The sequence below is a fragment of the Indicator indicator genome, chromosome 17, assembly GCF_027791375.1.
Source record: "Indicator indicator isolate 239-I01 chromosome 17, UM_Iind_1.1, whole genome shotgun sequence".
NCBI lineage: Eukaryota > Metazoa > Chordata > Aves > Piciformes > Indicatoridae > Indicator > Indicator indicator.
In genome coordinates this window covers 19,866,895-19,885,648 of record NC_072026.1, presented here as the reverse complement: position 1 = coordinate 19,885,648, position 18,754 = coordinate 19,866,895, and the positions used below count along the sequence as shown (strand labels likewise).

Sequence of the window (18,754 nt, the reverse complement as noted above, 5' to 3'; positions counted from 1 at the left end):
CTTATAGTCCTTACTTTTGTGTGTAGGAGCCTACAAGAAAGCTGGGGAGGGACTTTTCAGGGTGTAAGGTAGTGATAGGACTAGGGGGAATGGAACAAAAATAGAAATGGGTAGATTCAGATTGGATGTTAAGAAGAAGTTTTTCACCATGAGGGTGGTGAGACACTGGCACAGGTTGCCCAGGGAGGTGGTTGAGGCCCCATCCCTGGAGGTTTTTAAGGCCAGGCTGGATGTGGCTCTGGGCAACCTGCTCTAGTGTAAGGTGTCCCTGCCCATGGCAGGGGGGTTGGAACTGGATGACTCTTGAGGTCCCTTCCAACCCTGACAATTCTGTGATTCTGATTCCTCCTCCAGCTCAGCAGATCCTGGCTCCATTTTCCCCTTACAGTCAGTAGTTACTCTTGTGACTTCCTCCCTCATTCCCCTGTTCACACCTGACACAGGGGTTGTCTCTGCCACCCCCCACTGCAAGTGCCAGGCTCCAGCACTCTCTGCAGCCAGGGTCCTGGATGCCTCCACGTTTGTGTGAGGCCTCTGTCTGGGTGCCCACAGTTTTCCTAACAACAGCCTTTGGCCAGGTTGCCACCATGGCTGGATCCCTATGGGAAACTGACCTCACAGGCTGCTGGTACATGCCCAGGGTGATTCACCCTTGGTTGGCCTTGCTTGGTGTGCAGGGACTACACATCCCTGCAGTGGCTGGGGCTTGGCCCACGCCTGTCCCTGCCTCCCTTGCAAAAGAAACTGGAGCTCAGGCAAGGGTAGCTTCTCTGAGGGGTTTCTCTGAGCTTCCTGGTTACAGGAAGCCCAAGGTGACACTGAAACAACCACTGGTCCGCTGCTGGGACTGACTGGCTGTGACAGCAGCCACTCGGCTGTTCTGAGCTCTCATTTCTCAGAGTAAGTCACAGGGGAAAAAAGAGGGAAATTAATGTGCTATACAACACTGAGAGGCTTCTTTTTCTTGAAAAATGTGTCACCAAAGGCCTGAAGCCAAATCCCCAGGGACTGCAAAGTCATGCACAGTCCCATTCCTCAGCTCCTCTCCAGGCAGAACTATTTATCAGCAGGATTTGTCAGTGCTTTGCTGGCCTGGTGTCAGAGCAGCTGCTGCCTGGCATCGCTGATCCCATGAGCAAGGGGCTGTTTGGACACGTTGTCTTGAGCCAGGAGAAGGACCATGGCACTCACCTCACTCCCCCCACACTGTACCATAACCTGGGACATGTAGATGACATTTCCCAAGGTTTTTATGTCCTCTCCTTCCCAGCGCTGGATGGATTCGGAAAGGATCTGCAGTTCCAGTTGCTTCCTCTTCCTCAGCTCCTGGCATTGTGTCTGGGAATTACAGCAGGGCACTTTGTTAGCCAAAGGGCAGGAACAAACCCAAACCATCCCAGTGAAGAGGATTTCACCCTCCCACAGCCACGTGGGCTCAGGGCTGGTTCCATCAAGGGGTGAGGAAAGCCTGCTTGGGTTTTATTACACAGTCAGCTTAAAACAATAAATAATTAAATCACACTCCAGTGATTTATGAAGCAATGAACACATTAAAATGTCAAAGAAACTGCAAACTGAGCAAACTTTTCTTTCCAGATTAGTCCTGCCTCTGAGAGTACAGGGTCACATCTTCCAAACCAAGACAGCCACAGAGTTAAACATCTCTTAAGTTTGCTGCTGCTTAGAGAGACTTTGTAGTTGCAGCAGTGCCAAGCCCCCAAGAATCAGATGGGTGGGGATTTTCTAACCAAAAGTTTGCAACCCCAAAATATTGCACAGGACTCAGTGCAATATTTCAGCAGTGCAGCAGAGCTTTCAAATGTGCCATAACTGAAAAGACTGCACCAGTGCTCAGCAGCTGGGGACTGGTGGAGCTCCTTGGAGCAGCCAGTCCTCCAGCAGCTCTCAGCAGGCAGAGGACAATGCTGACTGGAGGCAGACAGCCCTCCAAATCCAAGCAAAACTTGGCTTCATCTGACCCCTCTGCCAACAGGGAAAAGTGCTGCACAGCCAAACCCAAGCTCAGTCTTCATTCCAAACCCCTGCTTCTGACAGAGATTTCCCTCCTTTCCAGCTCATTTTTATCCAAACTCCTTGACTTTCCAGATCTTCAAAGAGAGCAGCTGCTTTGGGTCTAGTCTGAAAACACATCATTTTGTGAGAGCTTCCTTTGGTTTTGCAGCTGTCGTGTGCTTCCACGTCTCCCTGGGTGTTCAAACACAAACTTGCTGGGATGCAAATCCACAGCAATCCATCACAGCCTGTGCAGGGGCACCACTGCAAATCAGGATGGCTCCATGGTGCCTCCCTGCCCCTGCTCAGCAACCTCCCTGGTCCTACCACAGAGCACCTCTGCCCACCTAACCTCAAACCGGCACTGAGCCTCATCAGTCGAATCATAATTACTTTAAATTACTCAGCAGCCCAGCACAGATTTCAAGTAAAAGTGTCCCTCACTTAGGAGTGTTCCTAAAGATTACTGACACCTGGCAATTTCACTGAATTATTCCCCCATCACCTACCAGAAGAAATGGGAAGGGAGCTGAGTTTCTAAGTAAATGTAGCACGATCACCCTTTCCTGTTTTCTGTGAACTTTCTCCTCCTCATCTTTTATCTGCACTGCAAAGCATCAGAAACTTGCATCTGTTTATGCTAAGGAAGGAAGTTGGACCACATCTGGAGTGGTTATAGTGAAAGGTTTTCAGTGGCTACAAAGCAAGAAGAGACTACAGCTTGGTTAATAACTGAACAAAGCTTTGCTGGGTAAAAACCTTGGTGCATGTGGATGGCTTTTCCCACTTTTGTTCATTTTGGTGCAGCAGGACTCTGAGGGGTGTAGGTAACACAGCTCACAGAAACTGGCTTATTATCTCTGACTCATCCTTTCACTGGAGGGAGCACCCACAGCTACAAATTCTCCCCAGTTCAAGAGGGACAGAGACCTGCTGGAGAGAGTCCAACAGAGAGCCATGAGGATGCTTAAGGGACTTGAGCATCTCCCCTGTGAAGAGAGACTGAGAGCCCTAGGGCTGGAGAAGAGAAGGCTGAGCGGGGATCTGATCAATGTCTATCAATATCTGAGGGGTGGGGGGCAGGAGGAGGGGGCCAGGCTCTTTTGGGTGGCTCACAGTGATAAGCCAAGGAACAACGGGTTCAAACTTGAACATAGAAGATTTCAGCTCAACATGAGGAGAAACTTCTTTCCAGTGAGGGTGACAGAGCACTGGAACAGGCTGCCCAGGGGAGGTGTGGAGACTCCTTCTCTGGAGGCTTTCCAACCCCACCTGGATGCATTCCTGTGCAGACTACCCTAAGTGATCCTGCTCTGGCAGGGGGGTTGGACTGATGATCTCTTGAGGTCCCTTCCAACCTCTAATGTACTGTGCTACTGTGAAATTACCTGAAATACGGTCAAAGCCTCCTGATGCAGGTGGAGTAAACCTCAGCTAACCCAAGAGTTACTCAATGGGCTGGGAAGGGACCTTCCTGCTGCCACCAGCAGCTCAGCTGAGTCAGACACTCAGGTTACCCTTCTGCATCTCATCTCAGTGAGCAAGAGGTGCCAGGTGGCAAATGATCAAGGTATGGAGGCAAAAGGAGATGAAAGGGATACCACCACCACAACTACCTAGGCATGGCTTTCTGCAGTGGAGGAGAAAGTTGGAGACTCTCCATCTCTGCTGCTGGGACCATAGAGCCAGCAAGCAGTTGCTGAACCATGCAGGGAAAGGGGCAGCCTGAGGCTTGAAACTTGAAATTAAGATTTTTTTTTTTATAGCCTATCTTTTCCATTCCAAAAGACTTTTCTTTTCTTTTTTTTTTTTTCTATGAGGAAACAAATGTCAGGCTTGACTCATTCTTGGTGAAATGCAGCCCTGAAATGGAGTGCTCTATTTTAAGAACTGCCACCTACCACGAGGGCCTTGAAGGATGTGATGGCTTTCAGAACCTCTTCGTGATCTGCATGCGCCTCCTGGTGAAGAAAGAGACAAATCCTTCAGCCACCAGCAGCCACCCAGGGCAGCAGCCACTGCCCCAGCACACCCAGGGCTGCCAGGGTGCTGGGGGATGCAGGGCTGAGGGTGCAGGAGAGGGGCAAAATCCCCCCAGGTACCTTCCTCACCCCCCGTGGGTTAGAGCAGCTCTGCAATTCATTGGTAACAATTTAAGGGGTGTGACAGGGCCAGAGCAAAAGCAGATTTGATTTTACTTAGAACAAACTCAGCCTGCAAATAAAATCAATCACAACAGGCAGAGAGGTGCAGGGTAGATTCCCTGGTTTCACCTTCAGAAGTGAAAACTTCCACTGGCATGGAAAAGATCCCAACCGTTGCCCCAGCAAGGGAGCCAATTCTTGTGAGCAGCAAGAGGAGCTTCGCCTCTGGATTTAAGGGAAGGCCATGGCTAGGCAGAGAGCTCTTGGGCCAGGGAGGGAAAAGCAGGCTGCTGCCCCTCGTCTTAAGGTGGCTAGGTTGTGATGGAGCTGTGCCTCAGCCTGTCAGAAGCTGCTTGGAATCATTCACCTCTGAATTCAGGATGAAGGCTGCCCTGAACACACCCTGCTGGGCAGTAGTGCAGGGTACACCACAGTGCACACTTACCCTGCACACAGCTGTACCGCACACATCTGTATTGCACACACCCACCCTGCACACAGCTGTATTGCACACATCTGTATTGCACACGCCCACCCTGCACACAGCTGTATTGCACACACACCCTGCACACAGCTGTATTGCACACATCTGTATTGCACACACCCACCCTGCACACAGCTGTATTGCACACACCCACCCTGCACACAGCTGTACCGCACACATCTGTATTGCACACACCCACCCTGCACACAGCTGTATTGCACACACTCACCCTGCACACAGCTGTATTGCACACATCTGTATTGCACACACCTACCCTGTACATAGCTGCATTGCACACATCTGTATTGCACACAGCTGTATTGCACACACCCACCCTGCACACAGCTGTACCGCACACATCTGTATTGCACACACCCACCCTGCACACAGCTGCATTGCACACATCTGTATTGCACACACGCACCCTGCACACATCTGTATTGCACACACACACCCTGCACACAGCTGTATTGCACACATCTGTATTGCACACACCCACCCTGCACACAGCTGTATTGCACACATCTGTATTGCACACACCCACCCTGCACACAGCTGTATTGCACACACCCACCCTGCACACAGCTGCATTGCACACATCTGTATTGCACGCACACACCCTGCACACAGCTGTATTGCACACATCTTTATTGCACACAGCTGTATTGCACACACCCACCCTGCACACAGCTGTATTGCACACAGCTGTATTGCACACACCCACCCTGCACACAGCTGTATTGCACACACCCACCCTGCACACAGCTGTATTGCACACATCTGTATTGCACACACCCACCCTGCACACAGCTGAATTGCACACACCCACCCTGCACACAGCTGCATTGCACACATCTGTATTGCACACACCCACCCTGCACACATCTGTATTGCACACACCCACCCTGCACACAGCTGTATTGCACACATCTGTATTGCACACACTCACCCTGCACACAGCTGCATTGCACACATCTGTATTGCACACACGCACCCTGCACACATCTGTATTGCACACACACACCCTGCACACAGCTGTATTGCACACATCTGTATTGCACACACCCACCCTGTACATAGCTGCATTGCACACATCTGTATTGCACACACCCACCCTGCACACAGCTGTATTGCACACAACTGTATTGCACACACTCACCCTGCACACAGCTGCATTGCACACATCTGTATTGCACGCACGCACCCTGCACACAGCTGTATTGCACACACACCCTGCACACAGCTGTATTGCACACATCTGTATTGCACACACCCACCCTGCACACAGCTGTATTGCACACATCTGTATTGCACACAGCTGTATTGCACACATCTGTATTGCACGCACGCACCCTGCACACAGCTGTATTGCACACACACCCTGCACACAGCTGTATTGCACACAGCTGTATTGCACACACACACCCTGCACACAGCTGTATTGCTCTCTACAGCTACCTGAAAGGAGGGTATAGTGAGGTGGCTGTTGGCCTTTTCTCTCAAGTAACTAACAACAGGACAAGAAGAAGTGGCCTCAAGCTGCACCAGGACAGGTTTAGGTTGGATCTTAGGAAGAATTTCTTTGCTGCAAGAGTGGTCAGGCACTGGAACAGGTTGCCCAGGGAGGTGGTAGAGTCACCATCCCTGGAGGTGTTAAAAAAATGAGTAGATGTGGCACTTTGGGACAAGGTCTAGTGGTCATGAAGGTGTTGGGTAGAAGATTGAACTTGATGATCTCAGAGGTCTTTTCCAACCTTAATGATTCTATGACTCTGTTCTATGATCCTGCAGTGCATACATCCATGCTCTTCCCACAGCATCACAGCTGAAACCTCAGCCCTGCTGATTCATGCAACAAACCCCGCACGCTCAGCTGAGAAGCCAAGAGAAAGGGGTGATGTGTGTGTCCCCAGATTCACTGCTGACACACCACCCCCACCCCCACCACCAGCATCCTGCAAGGAGCACACTGTCTCTGCACAGGTACAGGGGCTACAGCCCAGCTCAGCTCACCCCTGCAGCTCAGCTAAGCCTGCTCAGAGCAGGACAGGTCAGGTCTGCAGTGTGCCTACAGTGCAGGCTCTGAAGCCCTCTCCTATGCAGAAACACCTCTGGCTCAAGCACAGAGATTGTAATCCTCTGGCTGGGATGTGGATTTGACTGCTGGTGGCTGTGTGCTTAACTGGTACTTAATACTGGAAGAGAGAAAAAGCAAACTCAGTTAAAAATAGGTTGTTCTGTTTTCTTCACCCACCCTCTACCACTCCTGAGGTCTGCACCCCTGCAGCTGGAGCGCAGCTGAGTAGCAGAGCTCCAGAGACAGACATCTCTATAGCTCCTGAGGCCAAAAAACATCTCAAAGCAGATCTGCCACTCATTGAGGAAGCCTCAGCCCACCCCCTTCACTGCTTTCCCTGCTTCCAGGCATTTGCTCCTCCAGCCCTCTGTCTGTGCCTGTGCCAGATCCGTGCCTGTCCGTACCAGATCAGTGCCTGTTCATACCAGATCCATGTCTGTCTATGCCAGATCTGTGCCTGTCTGTGCCAGATCCTTGTCTGTCTGTGCCAGATCCATGTCTGTCTGTACCAGATCTGTGCATGTTCATACCAGATCCATGTCTGTCTATGTCAGATCTGTGCCTGTCTGTGCCAGATCCGTGCCTGTCTGTGCCAGATTTGTGCCTGTTCATACCAGATCCATGTCTGTCTGTGCCAGATCCGTGCCTGTTCATACCAGATCCATGTCTGTCTATGCCGGATCTGTGCCTGTTCATACCAGACCCACATCTGTCTGTGCCAGATCTGTGCCTGTCTGCACCAGATCCATGCCTGCCTGCGTGGTTCTGCCTCCACCCAGAAGCACACAGCCCTGGGCAAAGGGTGGGGACGTCCCTGCAAGCTGCAGGAGCCAGCAGCAAGGGATAGGAATCTCATGAAAGAAAACCACTGATTTATTAGCTGCTGTGCAAATAAATACCAGCTGTGGCTTGACCCCGAGCTCTGCTTTCCCTTGTGCTGGAAATGGGCCCCTTTTGAGGAAGGGCTGGAGCAAAGAGTAGGCAATGCCTTCCCACAACCTCCCCCAGACTCCTCCACTGCTTCCCCTCTTTTAATCCACAAGGTGAACAGTGTCCCATAGAGGTGGCACACCTCGCTGGGGGGGAGGTTAAGCACTTTTAGTGACGTGGTGCCCAAATGTCAAGGGGCAGAGGGTGCCTCATGCAGCTCAGGGTGGGCAAAGCAAGGGGTGCACAGCCTGCTCACCCCCCACCTACCTCCATGTGTCGCTCCAGCTCCTGCAGCAGTGTCACGTATTTGTCCAGCCTCAGGAAGGGTTTGCTGAGGCTCGTGGTTAAGATGAGGATGCCTGGGTTGGCTGCACCCTGGCTCTCCATGAACTTCTCCAGCTCATCACTACAAACAGACCAGAAGAAAGAGGAGAGGTCACCACTGCTGAGAGCTGTGGGTTTGTTGCCTCCCATGTTTCTCCTGATGGACAAGGCTCAAGGTGTCCCCTCCCAGAACCCCCACAACGCAAACCCAGCAGGGGGCTGTAAACTTCCAGCCAAGCAAGACTCTGCTCTCTAGGGACACAGGGGAGGAAGCTGAGTGAGGGTTGATGGTGGTGTGCACAGCCTCTAGAGTACATCAGTGCTGGCAGCTGGTCTCCTGGCACAGCAAGGTGGCACGGGGCCAGGCATCTGGTGGACAGCATGGGCTGCAGAGGCAGGTGCTGTGCCAGAGGATGCTGCAGCAAGGCACTGGGACCCTGCTGGGAGCTGTGATGCAGGTGTGGGCACGTACCCTGCCTGGGTGAACATGGCTTGTGTGTGTCAGCACTTCTGCCAGAGCTGCCTCCTGGACTGATTGAAGAAAAGGGGTCAGACTGAGAAACCACATGAATGAGTCATTTACTGGAGCCAGGCCTGTCCTCAGGCTGAATTAAAGCTGGATTTCAGCAGGTACGGAAATACACTGGGAGTGCCCATGACAAAAGGGGAAGGCTTGACAGCATGGGCAGGGTCCTGCCTTTCCCATCACTGCAGGAAGGACAGCTCAGCTGCTTCAGGGGTGGCTAAACAGTTGTGTTTGGTTTGCCATGCTCTTTAGCATGACTTTGTGCAAATTCAAATGCCTAGGCAAGTGCAACATCTTGAAGAAAGATGTTATTGCTGCAATCTACCATCAGCCCTGCAGATCAACCACTTGGTTGAACAGCAGCTCGGTTAATCACAGAATCACAGAATGGTTTGGGTTGGAAGGGACCATTAAAGGTCATTTAGTCCAACCCCCTCTGCAATAAATAGGGACCCTCTTCAACTAGACCCATCCAACCTCACTAGCAATGTTCCAAGGCATGGGGCTTCTGCTACCTCTCTGGGCAAGCTGGGCCAGGGTGTCAGCACCCTCAGTGTAAAACATTTCTTCCTTCTATCTATTCCAAATCTCTTTTAGCTTAAAACCACCTTTCCCTCATCTTTTCCCAACAGACCATGCTAAAAAGATTGTTCCCATCTTTCTTGCAGACTTAACACCAGCAGATTCCAAATGCTGCCTGTTATAGGAGATCTGATGTGACCAGTCCACTCTGCACCACAAACCTGCAAAACTCCACATCAGAGGTCCCACAGGAGCCCCCAAGGGACCACACCATAATAAACTGGGTAACTCCAGTGACTTGATAGGCACCGTCCTTTTGCAGTACTGTGCCCCACACCATTGCACCATCACACAGCTGCAAGCGTGTGAGCAGTTAAGCAGTGGGTCTGAAACAGCATCTGGTCACAGATCACAGAATGGTAGGGGTTGGAAGGGACCTATAGAGATCACTCAGTCCAACCCCCTTGCCAAGGCAGGATCACCTAGAGAATGTAACACAGGAACATATCCAGATGGGTTTTGAAGGTCACCAGAGATGGAAACTCCACCACCTCTCTGGGCAGCCTGGTCCAGTGCTCCACAACCCTCAAAGTAAAGAAGTTCCTCTTCATGTTTAGATGGAACTTCTTATGTTCAAGTTTGTGCCTGTTACCCCTTGTCCTGTCACTGGGCACCACCTGGTCTCATCCTCCTGACACTGAACTTTTAAGTATGGCTCAGCATTGATGAGATCCCCCTCAGTCTGCTCTCTTCCAGACTAGAAAGCCCCAATTCTCTCAGTCTTTCCTCAAGAGAGAGACATTCCAGTCCCCTCAGCATCATTCCAGCCCTACACCTGGGTCCTTTAGCAAGTATCAGTCACAGGAAATGCTTCTGGAAGGGCTGAGATTGCCCAAAGTAGAAGCCCTGTACATGCAGACAGGACCTGTGAGACCAGCTCTGAATGCCAGGAGCTGTCTCCACGCTGGAGCCAAGAGGCGATGCTGAAGAGCCCAAAACCCCAGCACTTTTCCCAGCAGCAGGATCCCACATCCTCCTCTTGCCCTACTGCCAACCTACTGGTCAAAAGCCATTCTGGACCAAATACTAATAATGTGAGCAGCTTCTCCAAGGAAAGGGTGTCAGCCTGGAATCCCCCCCACCACTCACCTGTGCTGTGTGAGGACGCTGACGGCCGAGGGGTGGTTGGCACAGTAGGTCAGGTACAGGGAGCGGAACTGGGGCATCAGGTTCATGAAACAGCCTCCCACACGCTGCTGGTTCTCAGGCAGCCTACAGACACCAACACACCAGCCACAAGGTTAAGCCTCCTGATCTGCACCCTGCTGCTAGGGCACTCTCAGGTCTCTACCCAGCAGCCACCAGCTGCACCAGGACATGCCCAGGTCACTGCCTCACTGCAGCTCTGAGCAAAATACCCACACGGGCCTCTTGGGGAGGAGGAACGAGGAGGGGGCTGATGGGTCTGGGTTTCTATGGTACAGACAGTGTCACAGCCCCTTATCAGCCTGGGACAAGGTGTGACCCAGTCTATCCTGTGCCACCAGAAGAGCTGCAGCTGGGACGCTGTAGCTTCACTGCAGCTGATGAGGATGGGCTGGAAAGAACAAGGGCAATGCAAGGTGCAAAGAACTGGGTGCAGTGCAGGAGTGCTCCCACTGTCTGGGCTGTCAATGACCATGACATGGAAGATGGAATCACAGAATGGTAGGGGTTGGAAGGGACCTCTGGAGATCATCCAGTCCAACCCCCCTCCAGATCAGGTTCACCTAGGGCAGGTCACACAGGAACACATCCAGGCAGGTTTTCAAAGTCCCTAAGAAGGAGACTCTACAACCCCTCTGGGCAGCCTGCTCCACTGCTGCCATAAGAAGTTTCTCCTTGTGCTGAGGTGGAAGGCAGAGCCTGAATAGACTGCCAATATCGAGTCTCTTCCCCATCTCTTTGCAGCACTTCCAAAGAAGAGGCTGGGCTAGTGCTGCCAGCCTCCCTGTGGGAAATCATCACCTCTAATAACTTCCCCACCTTCATGCCTTCCAGATTTCCAACCCTGCCTGTGTCTGCAGCTTTGGGCTAGGTACATTTTCATGTCAGGTCTAGTGACACTCTCATTCAGCAGACACCTTAACAGTAGAAATGTGAGAATTTCTTCTACCTTCCCCTCCAGCCAAAGCACTACCTGCTGCCTTTCTTCAACCCTGTTATTTTTCTTCTATGTTTAACAAGCCTAAGACAGCATCCAGGAGGAACATTAATGAACATGCATTTCTATTCTTTTTAGCTGTAGTCTAATAACTTAACAGCCTCAGCTGCTACAGTATGAGCTTACTTTGCAACTTCTTCCAAGGCTTGGTTGAGGGTTTGCTGGAATGCAGAGATCTCTTCCACGTTTCCCAGCAGTGATGCGATGTCCACAGCGCTGAGCCTAAAGAGAGTCAAACCACCAATTAGCACCAAAGAGATGTTGCCCTCAGGAGCATCCCTGTGGTACTTGTAAGTGGGCCTTCCACAAAGACCCAGGAGCTTCTCTTTCCCCAGATACACTATCAGCCATGGGAAAACATAAAGCTCGTGATCTGTGAGCTACAGACCACAGCCCTCAGAGAAGATGTCTGCTGCCAAGGATTACCTTAATTGGATTTTAATCACACTGATCTTCTCAAGATGTTTAGCTGTCTAACAGACACAGACAGATGGGATTTCATCCAGGGGTGGGGAGGGAGGTGTGTGCACAGACTGAGACAGCTTTGTCTTTGGGGATTCATGCTGTGTGTAGGTTTCCTTCTGGGAGGAGGGTCATACAGAGTGGCCTCTTGGCTAAGGGTTGCTTTGTTTCTTGGCTGAGGTTGGATTTTTCCTAGGCAAAGCTACAATGTCTGCTTCTGTCACCTTCAGAGCTTCACTCTTGTACCACCCCAATTTTAAGCCATTTGCCACCTACAAGGCTCATGAGAGCATGAGATATTGTCATATATCCCACACAAAGATTTGGGGAAGGGAGGAGAGATTTTTAGATGGGATATTAGGAAAAATGTCTTTCCTGCAAGAGTGGTCAGGTACTGGAACAGGCTGCCCAGGGAGGTGGTGGAGTCACCATCCCTGGAGCTGTCCAGGAAAGGCGTGGACATGGCACTTTGGGACGTGCTTTAGTGGTCATGGTGCTGTTGGGCTGATGGTTAAGCTTGATGATCTTAGAAGTCTTTTCCAACCTTTATGATTCTATGATTTAAGTACAAAGGCCTCATGACACCACTTTCCCATGTCTCTGGACTGGACAATGTCTAAACATCTGCCCTCTGCCTGTGACCCCTCGGGGCTGCCCAGTCCCAGACCCTGGCCCCAGAAGCAGTTGCATGCACATGGGCTCCGAGATAGCACTGTTTGGAAGGGATGACTGTAAAGCTGAAGCAAGAAGCAGAAGGTGAAGTTGACTGCACTGAGGCTTTAATGCAGGGTGAAAACTCTTGATAAGAATCTGCTGATGGGCACCAGTGTGCTGCCTGTCATTGCCTGGGTAAGGACAGGATGGTGTCAGCACCACGCTGGCCAGCGCGGGTGGAAACCACGTCAGCTTATTTCCACAGGTTAAGCTCTGACGGTGTCTCCCAGTGGCCTTGGTGTTGCTCAGGTTGCAAGGGCTGGCAGCATGCTCCTCCTGAGCACCTTAATGCTGATGGCTGCACAGGTAGAGAAAACAGAGGAGTCACTTCTGGCTCAGCTGTAGCTTGGCCTTAGCGAGAGGCAATGCAGAACTGGTTGTTGCCACGCAGGAAATGAAGAGATGACTGCAAGATGCCACTCGGGGCTGAGAAGTCACAACAAGGCAAATGACAAGGGGAGAAGCCATGCAAGGCATACTGCTGGGAGATAACACATGCTGGGACAGCCACACAGGAGCTTGCAGATGGGTTGTAGCAGCCAGCCCTCCAGCAGATGGAAACACCCAGCTCTGATGCAGCCCAGCACCAGCACCACCGCCAAGGAAGAGGACAGAGCAGAAACCTACTGTCCAGTGTGGGCTGCTTCTCTGCTGCACAGAGAAGCTGTCAGGCTTTACAAGAAGAGCAGTAACAGTCCCTAAACATTCAAAAGCAGGAAAACAATGAACTGTGGTCAGTTTTACAGGGTTCTCTCCACCTCAGATGCCCTTAAATCTTACTTATCATAAGACTGGAGGGGTCTTAAGTAAGTTCCCAGAAGTGACTGTAGTTCCTTCGCATAATCTCGTTCTGTTTCCAGAATATTTTGCAACACCTAGGGTGAGAGACAGAGCACTGAGTAGATCTTTGTACTAGTGACTAGTCAAAGGAACACGACATCAGCTTCCAAGGGTGGAAAAGCATGGAAGTCTATTTTAACTCCCTAAATTACATATGGAAATGCAGAACCCACAATGCTCAGGAAAGCCCTGGGAAGGGCCAATTTGAGGACTTGGCTTTACAAGCTGGGGGAGGCCTGGCAAGCTGGTGTTAAGGGCTGCTCCTTCTTCTCTGGCAAAGCATGAAGACAATGTGAGTTTGGACTTGAGTTTAGTATTTGAGCCCTGAGAGGCTGATGCCTAACCCTGCATGCACAACTGGCTGCTGAGGGATGCAAACAAACGATTCGTGCATGTGCCCTGGCAGCACCACTTGCACGAAGGCAGGCAGCAAGTTAAATGCAACAGTGGCCTGCCCAAGGATAGCTCCTCCTGCAGCAACTCAAGCCAGGGCACAGCTCACTTGCCACTTCCAGGACGTGCTGAGCTGTGTTTGGTCCTGCTAATCTATCTCAGCACCTCCAGAAGCAGGGTGGGCAAACTCACCGCCTGCACGCTCCCGCTTAGCACTCAGGTTTCTCAGTGTGGATGAGGTTTGGAGACAGTGGAGGTGGTTCCCAGCTCTCTGGACAAACTATTTCTGCTTTGCTTTGCTTGAAATATATTTAGACATGCTGACAAGCACGTTTCACCTCCAGCACTGAGAGCCAGAGACGTTCACACACAGGCATTTTAACTCTCTTACACTGCAGGCTTCACTCTAGCCTGGTAGAAGGTATCTGCCCTGCTTTGCCAGACCTCACTGCTCTGGCAGCAAGATGGTAGAGGAGATGATGTTTCTCCACCCTTTCTGCAGCTGCAGTTCATAACCTTGCAGCCTGAGCTGCTCCAAAGCCTAGCCCAGTTAACAAGTCAGACTGTGAGCTGCCCTTTCTCCAAGGGCTGCAGCTGCTGGCAGAGGCACAGGGCAAGCAGCTTGGAGTGTGACAGCTCCAGCCAAACCCAAGAAAGGGATCATGGATCAGTCCTAATTTGGCTGCCTTCACACTGTGACACTATCTCCCCACCTTTATCAACAGGCTCACCAGTCAATGGCAAGGCCTGGACCAGAGACGTTCTGCTTTACTCCCTAGCACTGATCCCTAAGCTGCCACCTCTGCTCTATTATCTCACTTGTCTACCTTGAGTCTCTCTTTTTGACATCTTGCAGCAACTTCCACTTGTGGTTTTATTGTCTTGAATCAAGGAAACTGCAACAACTGCATTTAAACAGGGAGTCACATCCCCAATTGTTACAAATTGCTTCAATGATTTCTAGGGGAAGGAGCCAGTCTAGAAGATTAATAACATGCTACTTATTAAAATGTATAATCAGCACTTTCAGACTTACCACAGGGTAATAATTCTTTGTCAGCTGAGTGCTTTCAAGTCCTTTTAATGCTTTGGGGGAGAGTGGTTTATCTGTACAAGAAAATACATCCATAAATTACAGTGCACAGCTCTCTCATTACTCCAAAGCAGGGAAAGTCACCAGCACATCACAGCCACCAAACATAAAATTCACCCCTGTGAACACCAAACTTCAGCTGCAGGGTTTGTTTGCCTGCCTCAGAAAACCCAGGAGCAAACCCAAGGTGTGCATGACAAAGAAGGCAGCTGAGCAAGTCACACCAGAAGCACCACACAACCTCTGCCAACAAACTTACAGGTTTGCTCTGAAGTCCTGGCAGCAGCCCTGTGTCTGGCACTCTTTGGAGCTACAGCTTGGCTTCACCTGGCCCACAAAATGTGGGGTTTAACATGGAGTGTCTATCAGAAATGCTGGGTATCATGTTTCACTCCAGTGGATTCACAAGGCACACTTGAAGCCAATACCAGTATGCTGAACCTTGACCCCCCCAGTCATTTGTGATAACTTTTCTGTGTGCCTGCTCTTCCAGCACCATTACCCCTCCAGACTGGGACTTTGCTAGCTCTTCCAGCACCATTACCCCTCCAGACTGGGACCACTACCCCTCCAGAGCACAACTATTACCCCTCCAAACTGGGACAGGTTGGCTGCACATGGCTGTACCACTGGCCCTGGCCATGCTGCACACCTGGTGCCAAAGCACCTCTGTGCCATGTGGAGCAGCTCATCCCAGCTCTCTTTTCTGCCTGCAGTTGTTCACAGAAGGCAATTACTTTCACACCAACAGCAGGGGAGAAGCTTGAAATTGATAAATGTAGCCCCTGGAAAGCACAACTTGATGTATTGTCTAATTATTGGCCTTGTAGAGTTTCCTGTCACTTCCAGCCAGGAGCTCTGTGCCTCATTTAGAGACTTGAAGGAGCTCTGTTCTGTGCATCAAGTTATTTCCACCCAAAGGGCATGTTTAGGACACAGTGGTGGCACAAACAGTGCAGAAAAACAACTCCATTTCGAGTGACAGGTCTGGGAAAGCAGCTCCTGCTGGCTTGCAGCAAAAGCTCCCCCCAGACTACAACCCCCAGCCATCCTGGGGCAGGAGAGGGTTTGCTGATGGGCCCTGTAAATCCATCACTTGCAATACAACCACATGTCCTGAGAGAGCAGGGAGCAGGGGAATGAACCCTGCTCCAGCCAGATGAAATAGGTGCTGGAGGGAGGATCTGGAAGGAAAAGCAGGCACACAAAAAGTCTGGTGGGCTCCTAAATCAGGACCTTCACTTCACTGAGGTGCTGCCACCTCAGGCAGCTCCTGTCTGATTTCCCCCACAGGACAGAAGTTTGCTCTCTCTTTCTTAAAGGATTTTTCTTCTCCACTCACTGACTTAATTAATGATTGCTGGGTTGTGCCAGACAAGCCTTCAATCTCTGCTGCAACATCCTGCTGCAGCTCAGACATCAATTCCTCGAGGGAAACAGTGGGAGATGAGCTATCCTACCAGTGACTGTTTCAGTCAGAATTAAATACAAACTGGCCCCATTCTCAGTACTCATTATTGTTATCCTTCCTTTGCATGCTTTGCTTGCAAGGGTTGGAGCAAGGATGTCTAGCAGGGCTTGTACACTTTGCAGAGCACTGCTGTTGTCTCACAGTGTTGGAGGCCACAGCTGATCCTGAGCCATAAAACCAGCACCAAGCACACAACAGGTCTGTGTCTAGGGCAAGCCCTCGAGGCACATTAAAGAATTAAAAGTTGGATTTTGCACCCAAAAAAAAAAAAAAAACCCAAACAATCAAGTTTGCTGTCACACAATGGCCTCAGAAGCATGCTGGGGTGAGCTGCTTGGATGGGTATGTATCACCACAAGGCAGATAGCCAGGGGCATGCTCCATGTCATCACCACCCCACATCTGGTGAGAATCACATGGCAGAAAATGTTAAGGATACTCAAGATGAAGCTCAACAAAGGCAGATGCCTTCAGATGGGTCATCCCCTCCCTCTTCCTTTCCCAGTATCACAGCAGAAGATGCATCTTTGGGGGAGAATGTACTGTGTGAAGTCAGCCATCACTGTGGACAAAGCCAGGGCAGCCTTCCTCATGGCCACAGAATGAGCCATAGAACGGTCCAGGCCAGAAGGGACCTCCAAAGCCAATCCAGTCCGACCTCCCCGCAGTCAGCAGGGACATCCCCAACTAGCTCAGGTTGCCCAGAGCCTTGTTGAGCCTCACCTTGACTATCTCCAGGGAAGGGGCCTCAACCACCTTCCTGGGCAACCAGGTTTTGTCAGTTCCTCACCAGGAGCATGCTTCCCAGCACTGCCAGAAAGGGCAGCACCAGATGGAAGTGCACTGCCTGACCGAGGTCTCTAACAAAAAGCCAATTCTGTGCTCAGACACTGGAAAGACCTGGCAGCTCCCCAGGTCAAAGGGGACCCACGCAGCCATCTCTGGCCTCATCCTCCAGTGATGTCCCCACTCCTGTGCTCTTGTGGGAGCAACAGATAGGCACAAATGTGCTGGGGCAGAAGGAGAAGCAGCTCTCTGTCACCTCATGCAAGAGACTTGGGCTTGCCCTGCTGGCCTCCTGCCTCCTTCCATTAGCCCTGCTGCTTTAAGGACACAAACAGTCCCTAACAAATAGCAGCAATTCCCCAAAGGCGTTGGGGGAGGCCCCACACAGCACTCTGCCATCCCCTCAGCCCTCACAAGCCGTCTGCTTACCAGTGGATTTGATTTCTCTGACGTAGTTGCTTGGGAACCAGCCTGTTTTTCCATTCAAGGTCCCTTCCCACCAGCCCCCTTCTTCAACTCTGGTGACATAAATAATGTCTCCTTTGTTAACAGAGAGCTCATCCTCGTTGGTCTGTTTAAAATTGAACCTGGCCTTTACCACCAGCTGATGATTGCCATTCTCGGTCATCTCCTAAGAAAAAAAAAAAAAACAAACATAAAACAAAACAAAAAGAAAAGAAAAACATCAGTAAATAGTCCAAAGAAGCAGAAGTCACTGGGACAAGGCATTGTTCTTTGTTGTGACAGCTGGTTTTTCAGCATTGCTCTTTATAACAAGCACTAATGTCTTGTTTTTGTGCAAGCACTCCTGCCCAGGGACTACAAGGTCCCTCCCAAGCATTAATTTAGCCTCACAGTAGGATGGATGGGCAGATAAGAGCTGCTCTCCTCATGTCACACAGAGGAGCACTGCTCTTTGGGAGAAACCACTAGACCTTCTCCAGCTAGGGCAGCAAAGCTGTGATGGGAGATCAGGGAAGAGCAGGTCACAGAATCACAGTCTCACAGTATATCAGAGGTTGAAAGGGACCTCAAGAGATCATCAGGTCCAACCCCCCCTGCCAGAGCAGGGTCACTTAGGGTAGTCTGCACAGGAATGCATCCAGGTGGGGTTGGAAAGCCTCCAGAGAAGGAGACTCCACAACCCCCCTGGGCAGCCTGTTCCAGGGCTCTGTCACCCTCACTGTAGAGAAGTTTCTCCTCATGTTGAGCTGAAATTGTCTATGTTCTAGTTTGAACCTGTTGTTCCTCATCCTACTGTAAACCACCCAAAAGAGCCTGGCCCCCTCCCCTTGACACCCACCCCTCAGATATTGATAGACATTGATCAGATCCCCTCTCAGCCTTCTCTTCTCCAGACTAAACAGCCCCAGGGCTCTCAGTCTCTCTTCACAGGGGAGATGCTCAAGTCCCCTAAGCATCCTCCTGGCTCTCCCTTGGACTCTCTCCAGCAGGTCTCTGTCTCTCTTGAACTGAGGAGCCCAGAACTGGACACAGGATTCCAGGTGTGATCTCACCAGGGCAGAGTAGAGAGTTAGAAGAACTTCCCTAGACTTGCTGGACACACCTTTCTTAATACATCCCAGGATCCCATTGGCTCTCTTGGCCACAAGAGCACATTGTTGTTCCATGGAGAACTTGCTGCCCACCAGCACTCCAAGGTCTTTCTCTGTGGAGCTGCTTTCTAGGTCCCCGTGGTATGCTCAACCCATGGGTAGCACCCATACCACTGTGCCCCCTCCCCACCCCAGGCATCAAACCCTTGGTGAGAT

The 18,754-nt window shown here is 51.0% G+C and overlaps 1 protein-coding gene across 3 annotated transcripts in view; it reads right to left on the bottom strand.

Moving 5' to 3' along the window:
- ARHGEF6 (Rac/Cdc42 guanine nucleotide exchange factor 6) overlaps positions 1-18,754 on the bottom strand; it is a 54,753-nt gene that overhangs the window by 15,787 nt on the left and 20,212 nt on the right. For all 3 annotated transcript variants that reach the window (XM_054388821.1, XM_054388822.1, XM_054388823.1), the window contains 8 exons: positions 17,412-17,613; positions 14,669-14,739; positions 13,180-13,274; positions 11,350-11,445; positions 10,170-10,292; positions 7,916-8,054; positions 3,915-3,974; positions 1,192-1,338 (listed from right to left, as the gene is read on the bottom strand). In XM_054388821.1, the coding sequence (XP_054244796.1) occupies positions 1,192-1,338; positions 3,915-3,974; positions 7,916-8,054; positions 10,170-10,292; positions 11,350-11,445; positions 13,180-13,274; positions 14,669-14,739; positions 17,412-17,613 (933 nt within the window). The remainder of the gene's footprint in view (positions 1-1,191; positions 1,339-3,914; positions 3,975-7,915; positions 8,055-10,169; positions 10,293-11,349; positions 11,446-13,179; positions 13,275-14,668; positions 14,740-17,411; positions 17,614-18,754) is intronic.